This window comes from Ambystoma mexicanum, chromosome 14 (genome assembly GCF_040938575.1).
Source record: "Ambystoma mexicanum isolate Mex_15411 chromosome 14, UKY_AmexF1_1, whole genome shotgun sequence".
Taxonomy (NCBI): domain Eukaryota; kingdom Metazoa; phylum Chordata; class Amphibia; order Caudata; family Ambystomatidae; genus Ambystoma; species Ambystoma mexicanum.
The window spans coordinates 546,865,850-546,881,160 of NC_090940.1; the positions used below are offsets into that span (position 1 = coordinate 546,865,850).

Here is a 15,311-nt window from a genome sequence, read left to right on the forward strand (position 1 = left end):
AAACCCATATAATCTGTGATGCGCATCAGGACTTCACCATTGTCACTCCCTGGCTGAACTATGCCTCCCGAAAGGACTCAGACGTGATGAAGAAAAGAACTATATATGTTGATGTAAAGGGCGGCAAGATGTACCTATTGAACCTTCCTTTCCCCTTACGTCTCTCTTTTTAGTGCCATTTTAAATATATGCACTCATCCAGGTCACCTTTTTCCCCCCCGAGGTTGTTCCGTAGACTTAGGCCTGCAACAACAACAGACTTAGTCACAAAACACCCTGGCTCAAGACATACAGCAAGCACTATATCTCCCTCACAAGTGAAATAAAATAACTACAAGGTATTCAACTTTCAACAAATAATAGCCTTCCAGACGTACACTACAAACATCTGGTCACACCACACATGCAGTAAGAGCTCCGCAAAGCACAAACCAACATAGCCATTAGAACGGCTCCACGCGGCGCAGACTGATGAGCCCTTAAGGAAAAGTGGAGTGCCTTCCGAACCACCTCCCACAGCAGACCATCTCACCTGAGCGTCTGACCTAAACTGCCCTAGAGTGGATGCCAGACCAGGAGAGCACAAAGTGTTGCCACTTGAAGCCCAGCGGCAAAAGGATTGAACAAAGCAGAATGTAGTACAGATTCACACCCAGGTCCCCGTCTATAGGCAGAACAAAATGTAATTTAGGCATATCGGGGGCACAACGAAACCCAAATTTCAAGCAGTGGCATGGAAACAGGGGCTAGCCCTTCAAATGTTGGGAGAGGGGCGGTCTTCAAACTTCTAATGAGACTATTCTAGTGCAGTTCGATGTTATAAGCAGTTAACTCAATCCTTTACCTCTGAAAGCAGCCACTTAAGGACTGCTGTGAGAACGAGCAATCTCCTGTCCCCACTCTACCCTTCCAATCACTCCTCTAAGCATGCAAGTACTAAACCCGCATCACAATTTCAATTGCCTAAAAAATTATGCATATGAATGCAGGGGCTAACAATAACATTTTTTATGTTAGTAATTGCCAGCCCTTTGTTAACAGAAAATCCCAGGTGCATTTAAAACCTGTCACCTGTTCTGCGGGCCACGGCTCTTTAGGTCAGCTAGGTCAAGTCCACATAGACCCAAATTTAAGGGGATGGAGGGCGTCTGAAGCCCAGTCAGCTCAATGGTGGATATTGGGGCAGGCGAAATTGGCATTCGCCATTGGCTAGCGATAATGGACTCTTAGCACTTACGATTAGCACATACGAAATGGTGTTTGTATAATTGAGGTAGCCAATGACTTTATGGTTGGCTAGTAGCTTGCAACTTGAAGGTATGAGTTACCCTTGATTGGGCTTATCGTACAAATTGGAAAAAGGAGTGGCACTTGGTTAAATAAAAGAAGACGAAGTGGGTTACTGTCACTTATGTGTAAACACTGGAATAAGGTAGACGGTCAGGGCGTAACGGATATTACTTAGTTTATTGGAACTTAGTATTCCCTCCTCAATAATTGCTATTGTGCGGCATAAGAACAAATATGCAAAATTACCACTCAAGGAATGTGTCCCAAGGACCGGCAAATAAATCCCCCTGAACTAGAAAAGGCTATAATGGCATTGCTGCGACTTCACGTGCTCCGACGTCACTTCCTGTAACTAAACAGTCCCCAGCTTTACGTTTAAGACTTTGCAGCATGCCAGCAGCAGATCACAGCCACCACCTTTCGTGGCACACGCCCTGAAATCTCACGGTTGTCGCTAACAAACAACTCCCCGACATAATGACTGTTTTCGACCAGACAACATACTGATTTTCTTACTCTCTGCCAAGAACTAGGCGGGGCAAACATGACACCCTCCCCTAGTCCTTACAGCAACCCCCCGGGACTCACTTTCTCATGAAACACGGCCTCCATGTTTGTTTCTTTCGAGCACTGACACCCGTCATCCCTCACGTGACCCAGTGTTGCTCCAATCATTCAAGTCATCTCGACCACGTGATGAATCAGTGGCGGCAGGTGATCTTTCAGTCACGTGCGGCACGTTCGATGTTTTAGCTGGCCGTGACTGCGACATTGACACAAAAGTAGGACATCATTTGCGACAGCCAGGATTCAGTTGCCTGCACTTGTTAGAGAATATTCGCCATCCCGGAAATATGTATCTTCGTAAGTAGGGAGATGGCGAAACAATATACTTTTTCAAAAACGTCTCCATAAATTATACTCACTAAATATAGCATTTATATAAAAGTATTTAAAACGTTAACTAACAATAGTTTTAATGTTGCGCTTGTCTGTTGAATGCCAATAGCTTTGGTATATGTGCCATAACTTAAGTCATCTTTTACCTTGCTTTACAATGTGTTGCAGCACCAGCACCTGAAATAGTCTGAAGCAGGCTGGTCGTGTGTAAGAGACTAGATGTCTGGGACACACTAACACCTAAGGACAGGTTCCAATTCTTGGCAGACAGGAATGACTCTGTTGCCTAGAAACCCGTCATCACAAGTTTATAAAACTCTTTTTAAGTTAAATGATTAAAAAAAAAAATCATAAGCAAGATTACATTTGCTTAAACGTTATAGAACTTTTAAGGGGACTATCATGGCAGAGACGCTTCTACAACATTCTTAAGTGTTGAGAAATTCAGATTTTGAGCACATACTTTAAAGAAAGTCATAATTCTACCAAAGACACAGAGATGAAGGGTTATGCTTTGCTCTCATCTTTACTTTCTCAAGCAGCATCATTAACAATAAACATTATCACAGCAAAGCGAAAAAACCTGCAATCCCCACGTAGTTTGAGTCTTTGGTAGTCCTTATTGTTATGGGTCTTTCAAAACATGTAACCTTACTCAACCGATAGTTCATAACCAGTTCTATAAACACTATCCACCATCTTAAATCCTCCTCTTTCTTTTGCTAGTCCGCTCAACTTTTGCATCCCAACGGGTAAACGCTAACTGACATGCACCTCCAAGGCAATATTCACGTCCCGGTCAGTTTGTTATCCATCATGGAACCTGCAACATGAACAATATCTCGAACATTTGGTCTATTCGGGCGGGTAACTGTGACATAATAACATTTGCATAACAGAATTGCATCATAATATTAGCATGCATCATTTATCATTGTTTGAGATTACTAGGGTAGGATAATCCTTCACCTCTCTGTCTTTAATAGAATTATGACTTTCTGTAACGTCTGTGTTGAAAATCTGAATCCTCAGTCAAGACCAGGAGGCTCGGATTATGCTTGTTCAAAGCTTACTTACCGCCAACATTGCAACCTTTTCGACTGGTTTGAAATAAAATGTTTTGAATGTCGATTCATTTGACCAGTCCATCGCTTACATAAGGTTCTCCAGTCGGCTCCCACATTAAAAGCTTTAGAGGCTATCTCTCCCCTCAGTGAATGGGTGCCATAGCACTCAATATCAATAATTATTTGGCTAATCACCCATCTTGCCAGAGTTTCCAGCGCTACTGCCCTGAAGGGTTTCTTTAGTGCAATGAGCAGCTGAGTCCCTGTGGCACGCAGGTCTTTCGTCATGTTTTCGTACGCAGATATACATGCACTGAGCATAATTTAGGCTGATCCAGGAAAGATTTATAAGCCACAGATCTCAAATTCGTTTTTGTTCTTCTCGTTTTATAAAAAGTTATCCCTGACAGGGATAATGATTTCCTGTTAACTTCTAACTCTCTCACGTCAGTAGCCCTCTAACTCTCTCACATCAGTAGCCCTCTTGCATGACAAAAGACATAGAAGAATTGTGACTTTGGCTGATCATGCTTTCCTGGTTAGTTCGCTGTTGTCAAGCCATGTTATGGACATTCTCAAATCCTTATCTACGTACCACACTTGGTCATACTTCTCCCTCTGAGGCCTAAGGAATCTAACACCCTTCAGCAATCTGCATATCAACAAGTGTTTCCCGACTGACAGCACTTCTACCTTCGGGTGGGCTGCAGATATCGCTGAATGGGCCGCATTAATGGTTCTGTATGCAAACCTTGTGCCGCCAGCTGTGCTAAGAAATTGGCTATGTGCACCACATCTGTTCCAGAAGGATGTGCGTTCCTTTCCATACACCTGCTATGCCAGGTTGACCATGCTGACCTGTATGCTTTCCAGGTCCCTGGAGCCCAGGATTCCTTGATGATATGTTCAGCCTCGATCGATAGTCCTGGCCTACACCAGGATCTCCCGAAATGGACCACGCAATGAAACTGAGGCTGCCTGTTTTCACCAGTGGGTGGCTCTTTCCTGAGGCATCCCTCACAATCAGCTTGCACCTCGGCAGAGCTATCCGTTTGTCGTGTGACATCTCTAACGGATTTGGGAACCACGCCTGACCTCTCCAATCCATTGTTATTAGGATCATGGATACCTTTTGTCTCCTCACTTGGGCCTGCGTCCGCGCTATCATTGAGAATGGCGGGAACACATTCTCTTTGTTCGGACCCCAGGTCTGGAGGAATGCGTCTATCGCTTCCGCTTTGGTGTCTGGTCTCCAACTAAAGAACAAGGTATTTGTCTGTTCAACATCAATGCAAATAGGTCTGTCTGATATGGACCCCATCTCGCCATCAAGTTCTGGAATACTCTCGTCCAGCTTCCTATCGATGGCATCCCTGAGGAATCTGGAGTTCTAGTCGGCTACCTCGTTCTGACTGCCTGGAAGATATTCTGCCATCACTGACACCTCTGTTTGGATGCATGATTGCCAGAATTCCTTCGCTAGAATGGTAACATTTTGGATCTCGTGCCTCCTAGCCTGTTTATGTGACGGACTGCGGACACGTCCATTTTGAGGAGTACGCAGCATTGAGTCCTCTCCTGTGTCCAGCATTTCAAAGCGAACAAACCCCATAGGTGGTCTAGGCAGTTCATGTGAAGGTTCAACGCCTTCTCTGTCTATCTGCCACATGTCAACACATCTCCGCATCGTGCGCCCCAGCCCCATCTTCTGGCATCAGACTCTATTATTAGGTTCGGGGATGAGCCAAATATTGCTCTTCCGTTCTATGCATCCATATGCTGTAGCCATCACTCTAGCTCCTCTCTCACATCTTGCGGTAGGGGCACCGTTTGTTTGTATGATACGCCACTCCTGAGATTTTGTATCTTTAGTCCTTGGAGGGCTCTCTAACAGAGTGGTCCTGGAAATATTGAAGATGTCAGGCGTCCCACTAGACTGGCTATCTCTCAAAATGACATCGCTTCTTTCACCAGCGTATTCCTCATCTTTTTTTTAAATGTTGTTCACCTTGTTCAGGGGGAGATTCAGCGTCCCCTTTGCCATATCTACCATGAACCCCAGAAATTCCATGGTCTGATCCGGTTGTAGGAGAGATTTCTTCCAGTTCACCAAAAAACCTAGGTGTAGAAGATGATCTACTGTTTGTCCACCTGTTCCTTGATCAAAACCTTGTCCTGACACATTATGTATTTGTTGTCCTGGTAAATGATCAGTCTGACCCCCCTGTTCTCTCAGATTTGTTACCACGGGTTTCATCAACTTTGTGAAACACCACAGAGCTGACGCCAGTCTGAAGGGTAGCGATGTGAATTCCCATATCTGACCCATCCATCAGAATCTTAGAAAATTCTGTTGTTCTGAAGCAGTAGGTACTGTCAGGTATGTATCCTTGAGATCTATTCTGACTAGCTAGTCCCCTTGCTGTGTGCTGTCTCGTAGGAGGTGTATTTCCTCCATCTTGAAGTGCCTGTATCCTATAAAACTGTTAAATTCTCTTAGATGTGTGACTGGTCTTAGTTTGTGATGCCCTTTTACCAAAAACATGTTGCTTAAGAAACTTCCTAACGTATCTGCCACCTGTACTGTGGCTGCCTTCTGCTCCAGCCCTCTTAATTCTGTGTCTAGCAGTGCCTTGTCTGCTGCATTCTGTACCCATTTGTTTGGCCATCTCTCTTGCACTGGTAGAGTATGAAAATCTATTTGAAAACCTTGAACTTTTTAACCCAAGCAGCTGGTGATATGTGATACGAGCTCTCCAAGCATTGCGCTAATCTCCCGCCTAACGCAGGAACTTCTATGCTCAATTCTTGTGCATGAGTTCTTGTCCTCACCCGTGTTAGATTGGAGCTGATGATCTGCCTGTCTCCATCCCCTTCCTCTTCCACTCATAGGGAAGAACAGGTTGTACTTCTACCGTCTTGCTACCATTGATTCCTGTCATTGTAGGACCTGTTGAATTTGTAGCGGCTGGCAGAGCGGCCTGTGCCTCTCCCAGCCCGACCAAAAATCTGCTTGCCGAAGATCCGCTTCAGGGACACCTGAGCTTAGTCAATGGCTGCATGGGAGTTCGCAGACCTCGTTAGCTCCTTTATGAAGGAGTCGCCAAACAACTTTCCCTTAGCCGTTGCATATGCTTCAGGCGTGGCTAGCTCACTGAGCTTCGGGTCGATTTTTATGCATATAGATCTCCTCCTCTCTGCAGGAATTGCACTATTAGCGTTGCCTAATAGGCAAATCGGTCTCTGGGCCCTGTAAGGAAGGCGTGGTATCAAACACTGAAGAAAGACACAAGTGATCACAGTTCAAGGGTGTTTATTGAATTATAATGGGTTGGTTGAACAGCTATCTAAACCTAAATCTAAGGATGGGAGCAAGCTACGACCATCAAATAATAACACAGTCCTAGTCGAGTCTGTAAAAATAAAAGGGCATATATTAATAAACTCATTGCCAAACCTTACTTCTAAATACAAAATGGTGTGGGACAATAGTGTATGCAATAAGAAAAGTGTTCAAGAAATAATGTCAGGATAGTTGAGCAGTTGACTTCCCTTCCCCAGGTTTTCAACACAGGGCAAGGCGACACGTTCGAGCTTCGCCCACACTCTGCAATCTCTGCCACGAGGATACAGTTCAAAACACTGGTATCAGGGCCTTTGCCAAAACTTTCTTTCCAATGACAGTCTCTTACTGCACAGGGTCTGTCGTAACAAACAAGCATCAAAGTTCCTTTCTTATCAGGATTTTCACATGCACAAGTTCTCGCTTCCAGTATTCATCATGGATCTCCCTCCTTCAGGCTTGGACCCCTTTTTACCACATGTCCACAACTGGTCTCCCTCGTTTGGGCTCGGACCATGGCTATCCCTTGTTCGAGCTCGGATTACTTTAGCACAATATTCACTTTTGGTCTCCCTCTTTCGGGCTCAGAACATGTAGATTTCAGCGCAGAGGCAGCACACGTGAGCAGCGCAGAGCGGGAGCTTGCACCAGCGAGCACCAGCCGTATGCACTAAACAGCATTCTGACGCACTGCGTTTTCATGGATTTTCCAAGCCATTTTGAGTGCTGACGCAGCAAACATCCCGCAGCGCCAGTTACGCCCCCAAGAACGCCCCTTGCGCAAGGAAAAGCCATTGAAATCCCCAATGCGGCGCAAAGGGCCGTGCTAACCCTGGACCAGTTTATAGGGCTGCTACACTGTAATCATGTGAAAATACTGCGCATACCCCGTTCACGGCAACCAAAACGCGTGAAAATGTACTCACGCACCCCTCAGAATACGCGTACCCCGCTCGCACCATGTAAATTGCGTAGAAAAAGTACTCCTGTGGTGTGGGCTGCCTGTGGGGCATGCCCAGGGTGGATGGCCTGCCTGCGGGGCATGGGGAGGGTGAGTGGGCTGCCTGTGGGGCATGCCCAGGGTGGATGGGGTGCCTCAGTGTATTCCAGGGGTACGCGGGATGTTTCACACGCGATAGGCCTAGCACGAGTGGTCTACGTGTATTTCGGGGGTGCGCAGGGAGTTTCACACGCAATAGCCCTTGCACGAGCGGGCTACGTGTATTCCGGGGGTACGCGGGGATTTTCACACGCGATAGGCCTTGTGTGAGCGGGGTACGTGTATTTCGGGGGAGTGCGGGGAGTATTACACGCGATTTCACTAGCGCCAGCGGGGTACGTGTATTTCGGGGGTGCGCGGGAAGTATCACATGCGATAGGCCTTGCGCGAGCAGGGTACGTGTATTCCGGGGGTACGCAGGGATTATCACACGCGATAGGCCTGGCACAAGCGGGCTACGTGTATTCAGGGGTACGCAGCGATTTTCACACGCGATATGCCTTGTGCGAGCGAATTGCGTGTATTTTGGGGGAGCGCGAGGAGTATTACACACGATTTCGCTAGCGCCAGCGGGGTACGTGTATTTCGGGGGTGCGCGTGACGTATCACACCCGATAGACCTTGTGCGAGCGGGGTACCTGTATTTCGGGGGAGCGCAGGGTGTTTTACACACAATTTCGCTACAGCCAGTGGGGTATGTGTATTTCGGGGGTGCACGGGGAGTTTCACGCGCAATTTGGCATTGTGGACCCTCCCGGGTGTGCCCTTTCCCCCTCCCCATGGCTGCAGGCAGCCCACACCGCAGTGAAAGGGGCCGCTAGGGGACCCTGACATCTATGGAAACAAGGCGAGTCACCACACACGATAGATACGCCAGACACGAGATTGTATTCCCAAAGCTAGGGTTTATTGCAAAGCAAAAGTCTCAGTTGGCCAACTCGGTCTCACGCCCCGCGATGTGTATCTCTAGACCTCGAGGGACGCAAGAGAGTGAATTACGTACATCAGTTACATATATACAAAATGCATATCAAAAAATCAGCTACGACATGTTTAACACCCCCCATTTATTGGGTTTCTTTGAACTTGGTGTGATGATGGACATCTCCGACTACTATGACACCTTCAAACATCTATTCTAGTAACAATTTGCAATTTGTGAGTGCGAAGGCATCTTTCAGTTGTTGAATAGAACACAGCGCTTCTGTTCTTGGAAGCGAGCTACATACGGGGGGGAGAGTTGCATTCCGGACCTTGCTATCTATCAGGTGCTATTCGCGTCCTGGGAGCCGACACGCTCTAGCGGGCTCAGCAAAGGGGGGCCTTAAGAAAAGCATAATTCAAGCCTTTAGCTGTATTATTGTAACATATTCTACCATATAACGAGACTGGCTGGCAGCTGTGAAATGATTAAATGCCCTGCAGCTCTGCTTCAAGGCTACATTCGGGTGGGAGCCGGGCATTCTTCCTGGCGCTGCCTACGTTTGTGTTTCAGCGAACTCTTGTTATGCTCTCGGCCCTGCGGCCTTGTCCTTTTCACATACAGACAACAATGTTTTACAGTCGAGCAGTGTAAGCGGAAAATATACTGCAAAGCAATAGGAACAGAAAGCAATGAGCAATGGTTAGAAAACAAAATGGCAAATCTTGTTAAATCAAAATGGCTGTTCATTGGCAAACTCGAAAACCTATATTTTGTCATATCGTGCATGAGACGGTTGGCCCACAGCCACCAAAATGCATTTGCAGTCACAAAGTAGAGGTATTCATATTTCTATACTGACAGCACGGGACTACCCTACACCCCTGACCATGCCCTGCAGGCAGCCCACATGGCACCATGCACTTGTGAGCCCTGACTCATGTCCCCCACCCACCATAGACGGGCACCTGCCAGCAGGCCCAGACTCATGTCCCCCATCCACCGACCATTGACGGGCACCTGCCAGCAGGCCCCGACTCATGTCCCCCACCCATTGACGGGCACCTGCCAGCAGCCCCAGATACGTGGCCCGCCAAACCCCATGTTCCAACAAAACTGTTGTGTCTTGACTGTCGTGTAGCCGAAGAGTCCTCTGTCCACAAGTGCCGCACAGAGAGAATCAAAGTCACTCTCTGTGCCGCCTTTGAGGCCACAGGTGGGAGATGTTCTTTCCGGAAATGCGGTACTCGTGGAACCCCGAACCACTGTAAAGGAAACACCGGTTAAGTGTCAAGCCAAAAGAGTATCAACAACCAATCAACAAGTAAGTGGAACGGTCTTACCAAAAGGTGTCTGTGGAGTGGCGGTTGGACCTATGGGAAGGTTCCGAGACCCAGCAAGGCTGTTCTTCCAGAATGTAAGTATCCCAGCAAGGTTGCAAGTGCCAGGCCCACCTGATGCCAGAATCCGCACAAGAAGGACGGAACGTAGTAGGAGTCCGTGAAGCAGTCCGTGTAAGTAATAATGATCCAACAAGCAAGTACCAAAGCCAAGGATTATCCGATGCCAGTCCGTGAAACAAATCCGAGGTCAAGATCCAAAAGATGTGAAACAAAAGGTATGTAGCGCCGTACAGGAATCCGAAGAAACAGCTGTGAAGCACCGAAGCCCCGCAATAGAGCCGTTTAAATACTGGCGCTGCTATTTCCTCCCAGTCACATGACCCGCGAGCGCATCACGTGAGTGTAGTCCAGAAACATGTGAACGGAAGGCGGTGGTCATGTGACGCGGAAGAAGTCGGTCTAGCAGCCGCCACGGAAGACGCCAGGGAGGTAGACGTCTCCACGTGCAAAGAGCATGCCGACCCAAGCATTGTGGCAGTCGGCGCCGTGGCAACTGGGGGGAAGAGACAACCTGTGAGTCCCGGAACCGGGCAAGAGGGCGAGGGGTGTTCGAGGCACGGGGATGAGGAATGGGACCCTGAGAGGGAGTGGAGTGCGTGACAAAAACAGACCCATGGGCCTAATGCCAACACAAATCCCCCCTCCCCCAGTACAAGCACACAACCATCCACTGCACCCACTCCCAAATTACCCATGCCATGAGAGCCTCAAAAGAACCACCCTATGGTTTAGCCATGCATAAATGTACAACAGATCCACACAGTGGCAACATATGACAGAGTCAATGCTCATTGAGACATGCACAAAACCAATAACAGTACACAACACCAATAATGAATATATATATTTGTATTCAAATACGGAATGAAAAAAACATAATGAAATATCAAACTTGTCAAGTAAGAAATGATGAAATAGAAAAAAAAAAAATCCAATGTAAAACAAAAATCCATATCCAATGTTCAAATAATGTACATGAAAAAAGGTTTTAAAAAAAATTATCCATGGAATGTAACAATAACAAAAGTATGTATAATTCTGGAACTATATACACTGCAAGTCCAAACGGTCCATGATGCCCAAACAAAAGGAAACCTAACAAACATCCTACAAACATAACTTTGTACATAAAGTGGAGCAAAGTCCATGAACTCCAAAATGAAGAAAAAACAAAGGAAACCTAACCCTAAAGAACTATATACATAGGCGGCGGGCAAGTCCAACAGCTCACTTGTTGATGTCCCGGGCCAAGGCACCATCGAACTCCTCTTCAACGTCTTGGAGGCGGGCCTCTTCCCTGGCCCCGAGGTCTTGCAGGGATGGAGCCGTGGCCTCCTCCAACTCCTTGCGAGTTGCCTCGAGGCACTCAGCCCGCCTCAACGCCCTGCGCATGGAGTTCTCTGCCCTGACCATAGTGAGCCGTGCCTCTTCCGCCCTCCGCCGCTCCGCATCTATTTGCCGGCCCAACCGCTGTCACACGGAAGACGCACCCAATCCAGAGTCCTCCTGCCCTCCGGCCGATGCCTGCCCCTGTGATGTTGATGGCCCTGAGCCATCATTGCTCCCACCCTGAGCCTGCTGCTGCCGTGCATGTGCCCTGCCTGTTGATGCCTGCACGTCCTCCTCCTGCCGGGGACCAGTTGTTGGGGTGGTCACCCCTTCTGGACCTCCGACTCCCGACTGTGGGCAGGGATGTGTCCTCCACCAGCCTGGACGCTGGGTCAGGGCCAGCTCCACAGGGTTCCCAGGTGATACGTGGGCAGGAAGATGGCACGGAGGACGACTGGCGCATAGGGGGTTCAGTTGAGGAGAGGGTCGATAGAAGTTCCAGAACATGGAGGAACTCAGCACTGCTGACCCGTCCTAGTCGATCGACGCGGTCAATGAGGCATTCAAAATGATGCGCATTGTCCACACGAGAACCCTGCACGTCATCCTGAATGACACATTGACGCAACGCCAACCCAGCCAGGACAGGCTCAACTCAGTCCCGGATAGCCACGTCCGCAGGGAGAGGAAGGCCAGTTGTTGTTCGCGCATCCCCTCCCTGAAAACGGGTCTGGACAAAGGCATCCCTGCTGGTGCGGGATGATGCAGTCACAGGATCGGGGACAGGATTACACACAGGCACCTCTGCGGCAGCCTGTGCTGCCTCCTGTCCCTGCCCCTGGACGGCACCACCAGCAACAGTGGAATGCCCCCTTCCAGGCCCCGTGCGTGGGCCTTCCACGGCCTCCTGCTCAACCAAACCCCCCACCAACCTGGATGACTCCGTGCCATCTTCCTCCATAGGCCCCTGTTGGGTCTCAGCTGGCCCTTCTGCTGCCGAGGAGTCCACCTCCGGCCTCCGCCTCTTGGACCTACCCTCGGCAGCCGCGGACGCGGCACCAAACTCCTCACTCCGCGAAGAGATGACAACCCGGGAGGGGAGCTGGGCATTGCGTCTCCGGCTGGCGGTGGGGTCCCTGCTCCTGTGCTCCACAGCACCGTCCCCGCCCTCCTCATCAGTTGACGCTGAAGACAGAGAGAGACAGAACACAGGCATCAGGGCACTGTATTATGGTCTGATACACACATGACAGTTTTACATGAGTGGCAGTGTCAAACTTCACAGATAGCATGCCCACACACATGCACAAATTAACAGAAATGTTGCTGCAGGCAGCACCATCCATACACATACAACAGCATGAGCATTCAAAGGTTAGCCTGACGTCACATGCAACACGGGGAGTGCCGAACACATGCACACACACCACCAGACATACATGCATCTGTACATCTCCACCACCTGTCACAGTGAAATCATCGCCAACTATGTCCCATCTGCCAATCAGACTCCTATATGTCTGTGTCACATGCATCCATGGCGTATCACATTCGCACACATGTCGAACACACACATGCACACCGTGCACGAACCAGCATCCATATGTCACACCACAACCATGCCACAGTACATACACAGAAATGCAAACAGGCGTGCATCCCCACATGCATCCGTGCATCATGCATTTGAACACATACACCATTGATGTGACTCACACATGACTGGACTCACATGCGGTAGACTCATGTCCCTGCACATACACAACCCTACATTGGGCTTTCCAGACATATGTCCAAGCTGCACACTCCTGGCACACCTCAACATGCACTGCGTCCAATCAGTACCCGTGGACACTTACCACTCGACTCCAGACGGGTCTGCCTCTGAAGGACCTGGAGGTGGAGCGCTGGGTGTATATGTTCCAGGACCCTCATCTGGTTGTTGGTAAGGCGGACCCGGCACCCCTCTGCCTGCGCTTTCTCCAAGAGGCCCCGGGCCTTTCTGAGTGTGCTGGATCTGAAGTCCCCCCAGCGCTTCCGGACGTGTTGTATGTCGCGGGCTGCCACCCCCTCCACGTGGATGGCAGCCACGATGTCCTTCCAGATCCTCTTCCGTCCTTCATTGTCGGCGCATGCTCTTCCGAAGAGGGCATCATAATGCACCAGGACTTGCTCCACCAGGATACCAACTTCTGCGGCACTGAAGCTGGTAGCCCTCTGCCTCTCTGGCTGGGGGTTGCCAGTGGACTCCGATGGTGTTTCCCCCGACATGGCAACCCCTGTGGCAGGTGTGGTTGGGCAACTGGGTCCTGGTGCTGGGCTGTGGAGCGATGGAACTTCAGTCGGGTGTCTACTGTTGCAGCAGGGGTGGTCACAGCAACTGGACCCCTGCAAATAGCTGACGTGCAGGCACCAAATAGCAGGGCACGTGGCCAGCAGGCAGCCAGCAGCAGATGGCAGATGGGAGCGGGCTCGGACCTCTGGGGGGCAGGAAAATGGCCTTCTGGGCAGGAGCGTGGTCTGCCGTGTGTGGTCGCGTGGCCAGCTTGATGCGGAGTGATTTGGCACGTGAAAAAAATGGATGTCAGTGTGTAATTCGAGGAAAGGCCCTTAGCGCGTAAGCGCGTTTGTGACATAACACGCACGGGTGTTTCCCTCCACACGGGTGCATAGTGATTCTACACGTGCAAAAAGTCCACGTCCAGGTGTCACTGTGTGTAATTGGAGGAAAGGCCCTTAGCGCGTACGCACGTAAGTGACGTGGGACGTGTGGGAAGAGTTAAAAGGTAAGCGTAGGACGCCATTTTCTTGTACGTGTTTTTTGTGGAGAGCGAGCGGGTGATTCTTGTACTTCTTGTCAGTTCACACGCGATTACTTCACAACGGTTCCAGTTTGTACTCCTTGTATACTCAGACAACGTTCAATTCTTCTTTTGGCCGGGTGTTGCCAATGCGCACACGTGCGTCTTTTTCACGTTCTTTTTCCAGGCAGACGGTGAGTTGCACACCTATTTTTGAACTGTGGTTGCCCCTTGTGTCGCGTACCCATTCAGAGGTTATTGTAGCCTGGGTGTACCACGCGTACGCTTATTTTTGTGTTTCTGGGTGCCACAGCGTAGTGCAGGTTCTTTATTCCACGCACGTGGGCTACCAGGGGTCACGTGCACGTTAAATTTTGTTTTCATGGTGCCTGAACATTGCGTGACCCATCATCTTCCTCCAGGGGTCACAGACTGCCTTGATAGAGCACTAGGGTACGTATTCCATCTAGTACCCTGCCCCCTTCACCCCAATTGCCCAGGACAATTGTTTACTGCACCTCCCATTACCACAAGAACATCCGTGCCATGGTTGGGAGGCGACCAAATGGTAAGGGAGGCAAAGGTGGCCGACCTCCAAGAGGTGTCCGCGGTAGGGGACGTGGCCAGGATGTGCAGGGTGGCCCAAGAGGCCAGTGTGTGGAGGACCAATCAGCGAAACCTATGCCACCCCCCCAATGGGTCGGGGAGATGCAGCTGACACCATCCCAGCTCAGGCCTTGTTAACCCGGCCCATATTGTTGACTGAACTGGCACAGGATGACTCACAGGCTGTGTGGCAGTGAAAGTTGCTGTCACCAGGCCACGTGGATCTGGGGCAGCAATGTCATCTGCTGCCCCAAGTAGCCAGGATGAGGAGGCTGCAGGGGCAGCTGCAGCTCAATCCACCCCAGCTTCGAGTCACCCAGCCGGGACAGTGTTGGTCCAAGACCATCACACCAAGGTAGGTCCTGCCAACATCAACCAGCAGCCAATGCCTGCAGTGAGCCTTTGGTCATCGTGCCTTTGGCTACTTCTAGTGCCCAGTCCACCTGAGCTTCAGCCCCTACCGACCAGAGCGGCGTAAGCCACTCAGGGTCCGCACCACCTCTCAAGAGGAAGAAGGGTGCTCTTGCGGTACAGGCTGGGACCCCAGACACGGCTCACCCCTCCGGCACGTCAAGGAAGCGGAGTTTCAATAATGTGGAACTAGACGCACTTGTGGGCTATGTGTCGGCCCATGGCCGCGAAATGCTGGT

General features: G+C 49.8%; 1 protein-coding gene across 6 annotated transcripts in view; it reads right to left on the reverse strand.

Annotated features, from left to right (window-relative positions):
- ATXN3 (ataxin 3) overlaps positions 1 to 2,013 on the reverse strand; it is a 616,356-nt gene extending 614,343 nt beyond the window's left edge. Inside the window, exon 1 of one of the 6 annotated variants that reach the window (XM_069637843.1) lies at positions 1,879 to 2,013. In XM_069637843.1, the coding sequence (XP_069493944.1) occupies positions 1,879 to 1,965 (87 nt within the window). In that variant the 5' untranslated portion in view covers positions 1,966 to 2,013. Of the gene's footprint in view, positions 1 to 1,536; positions 1,556 to 1,878 lie in introns of those variants that run through there. The other 5 variants (XM_069637844.1, XM_069637849.1, XM_069637848.1 and 2 more) reach the window with 5 other exon arrangements.
- Between the last annotated feature and the right edge of the window lie 13,298 nt (positions 2,014 to 15,311).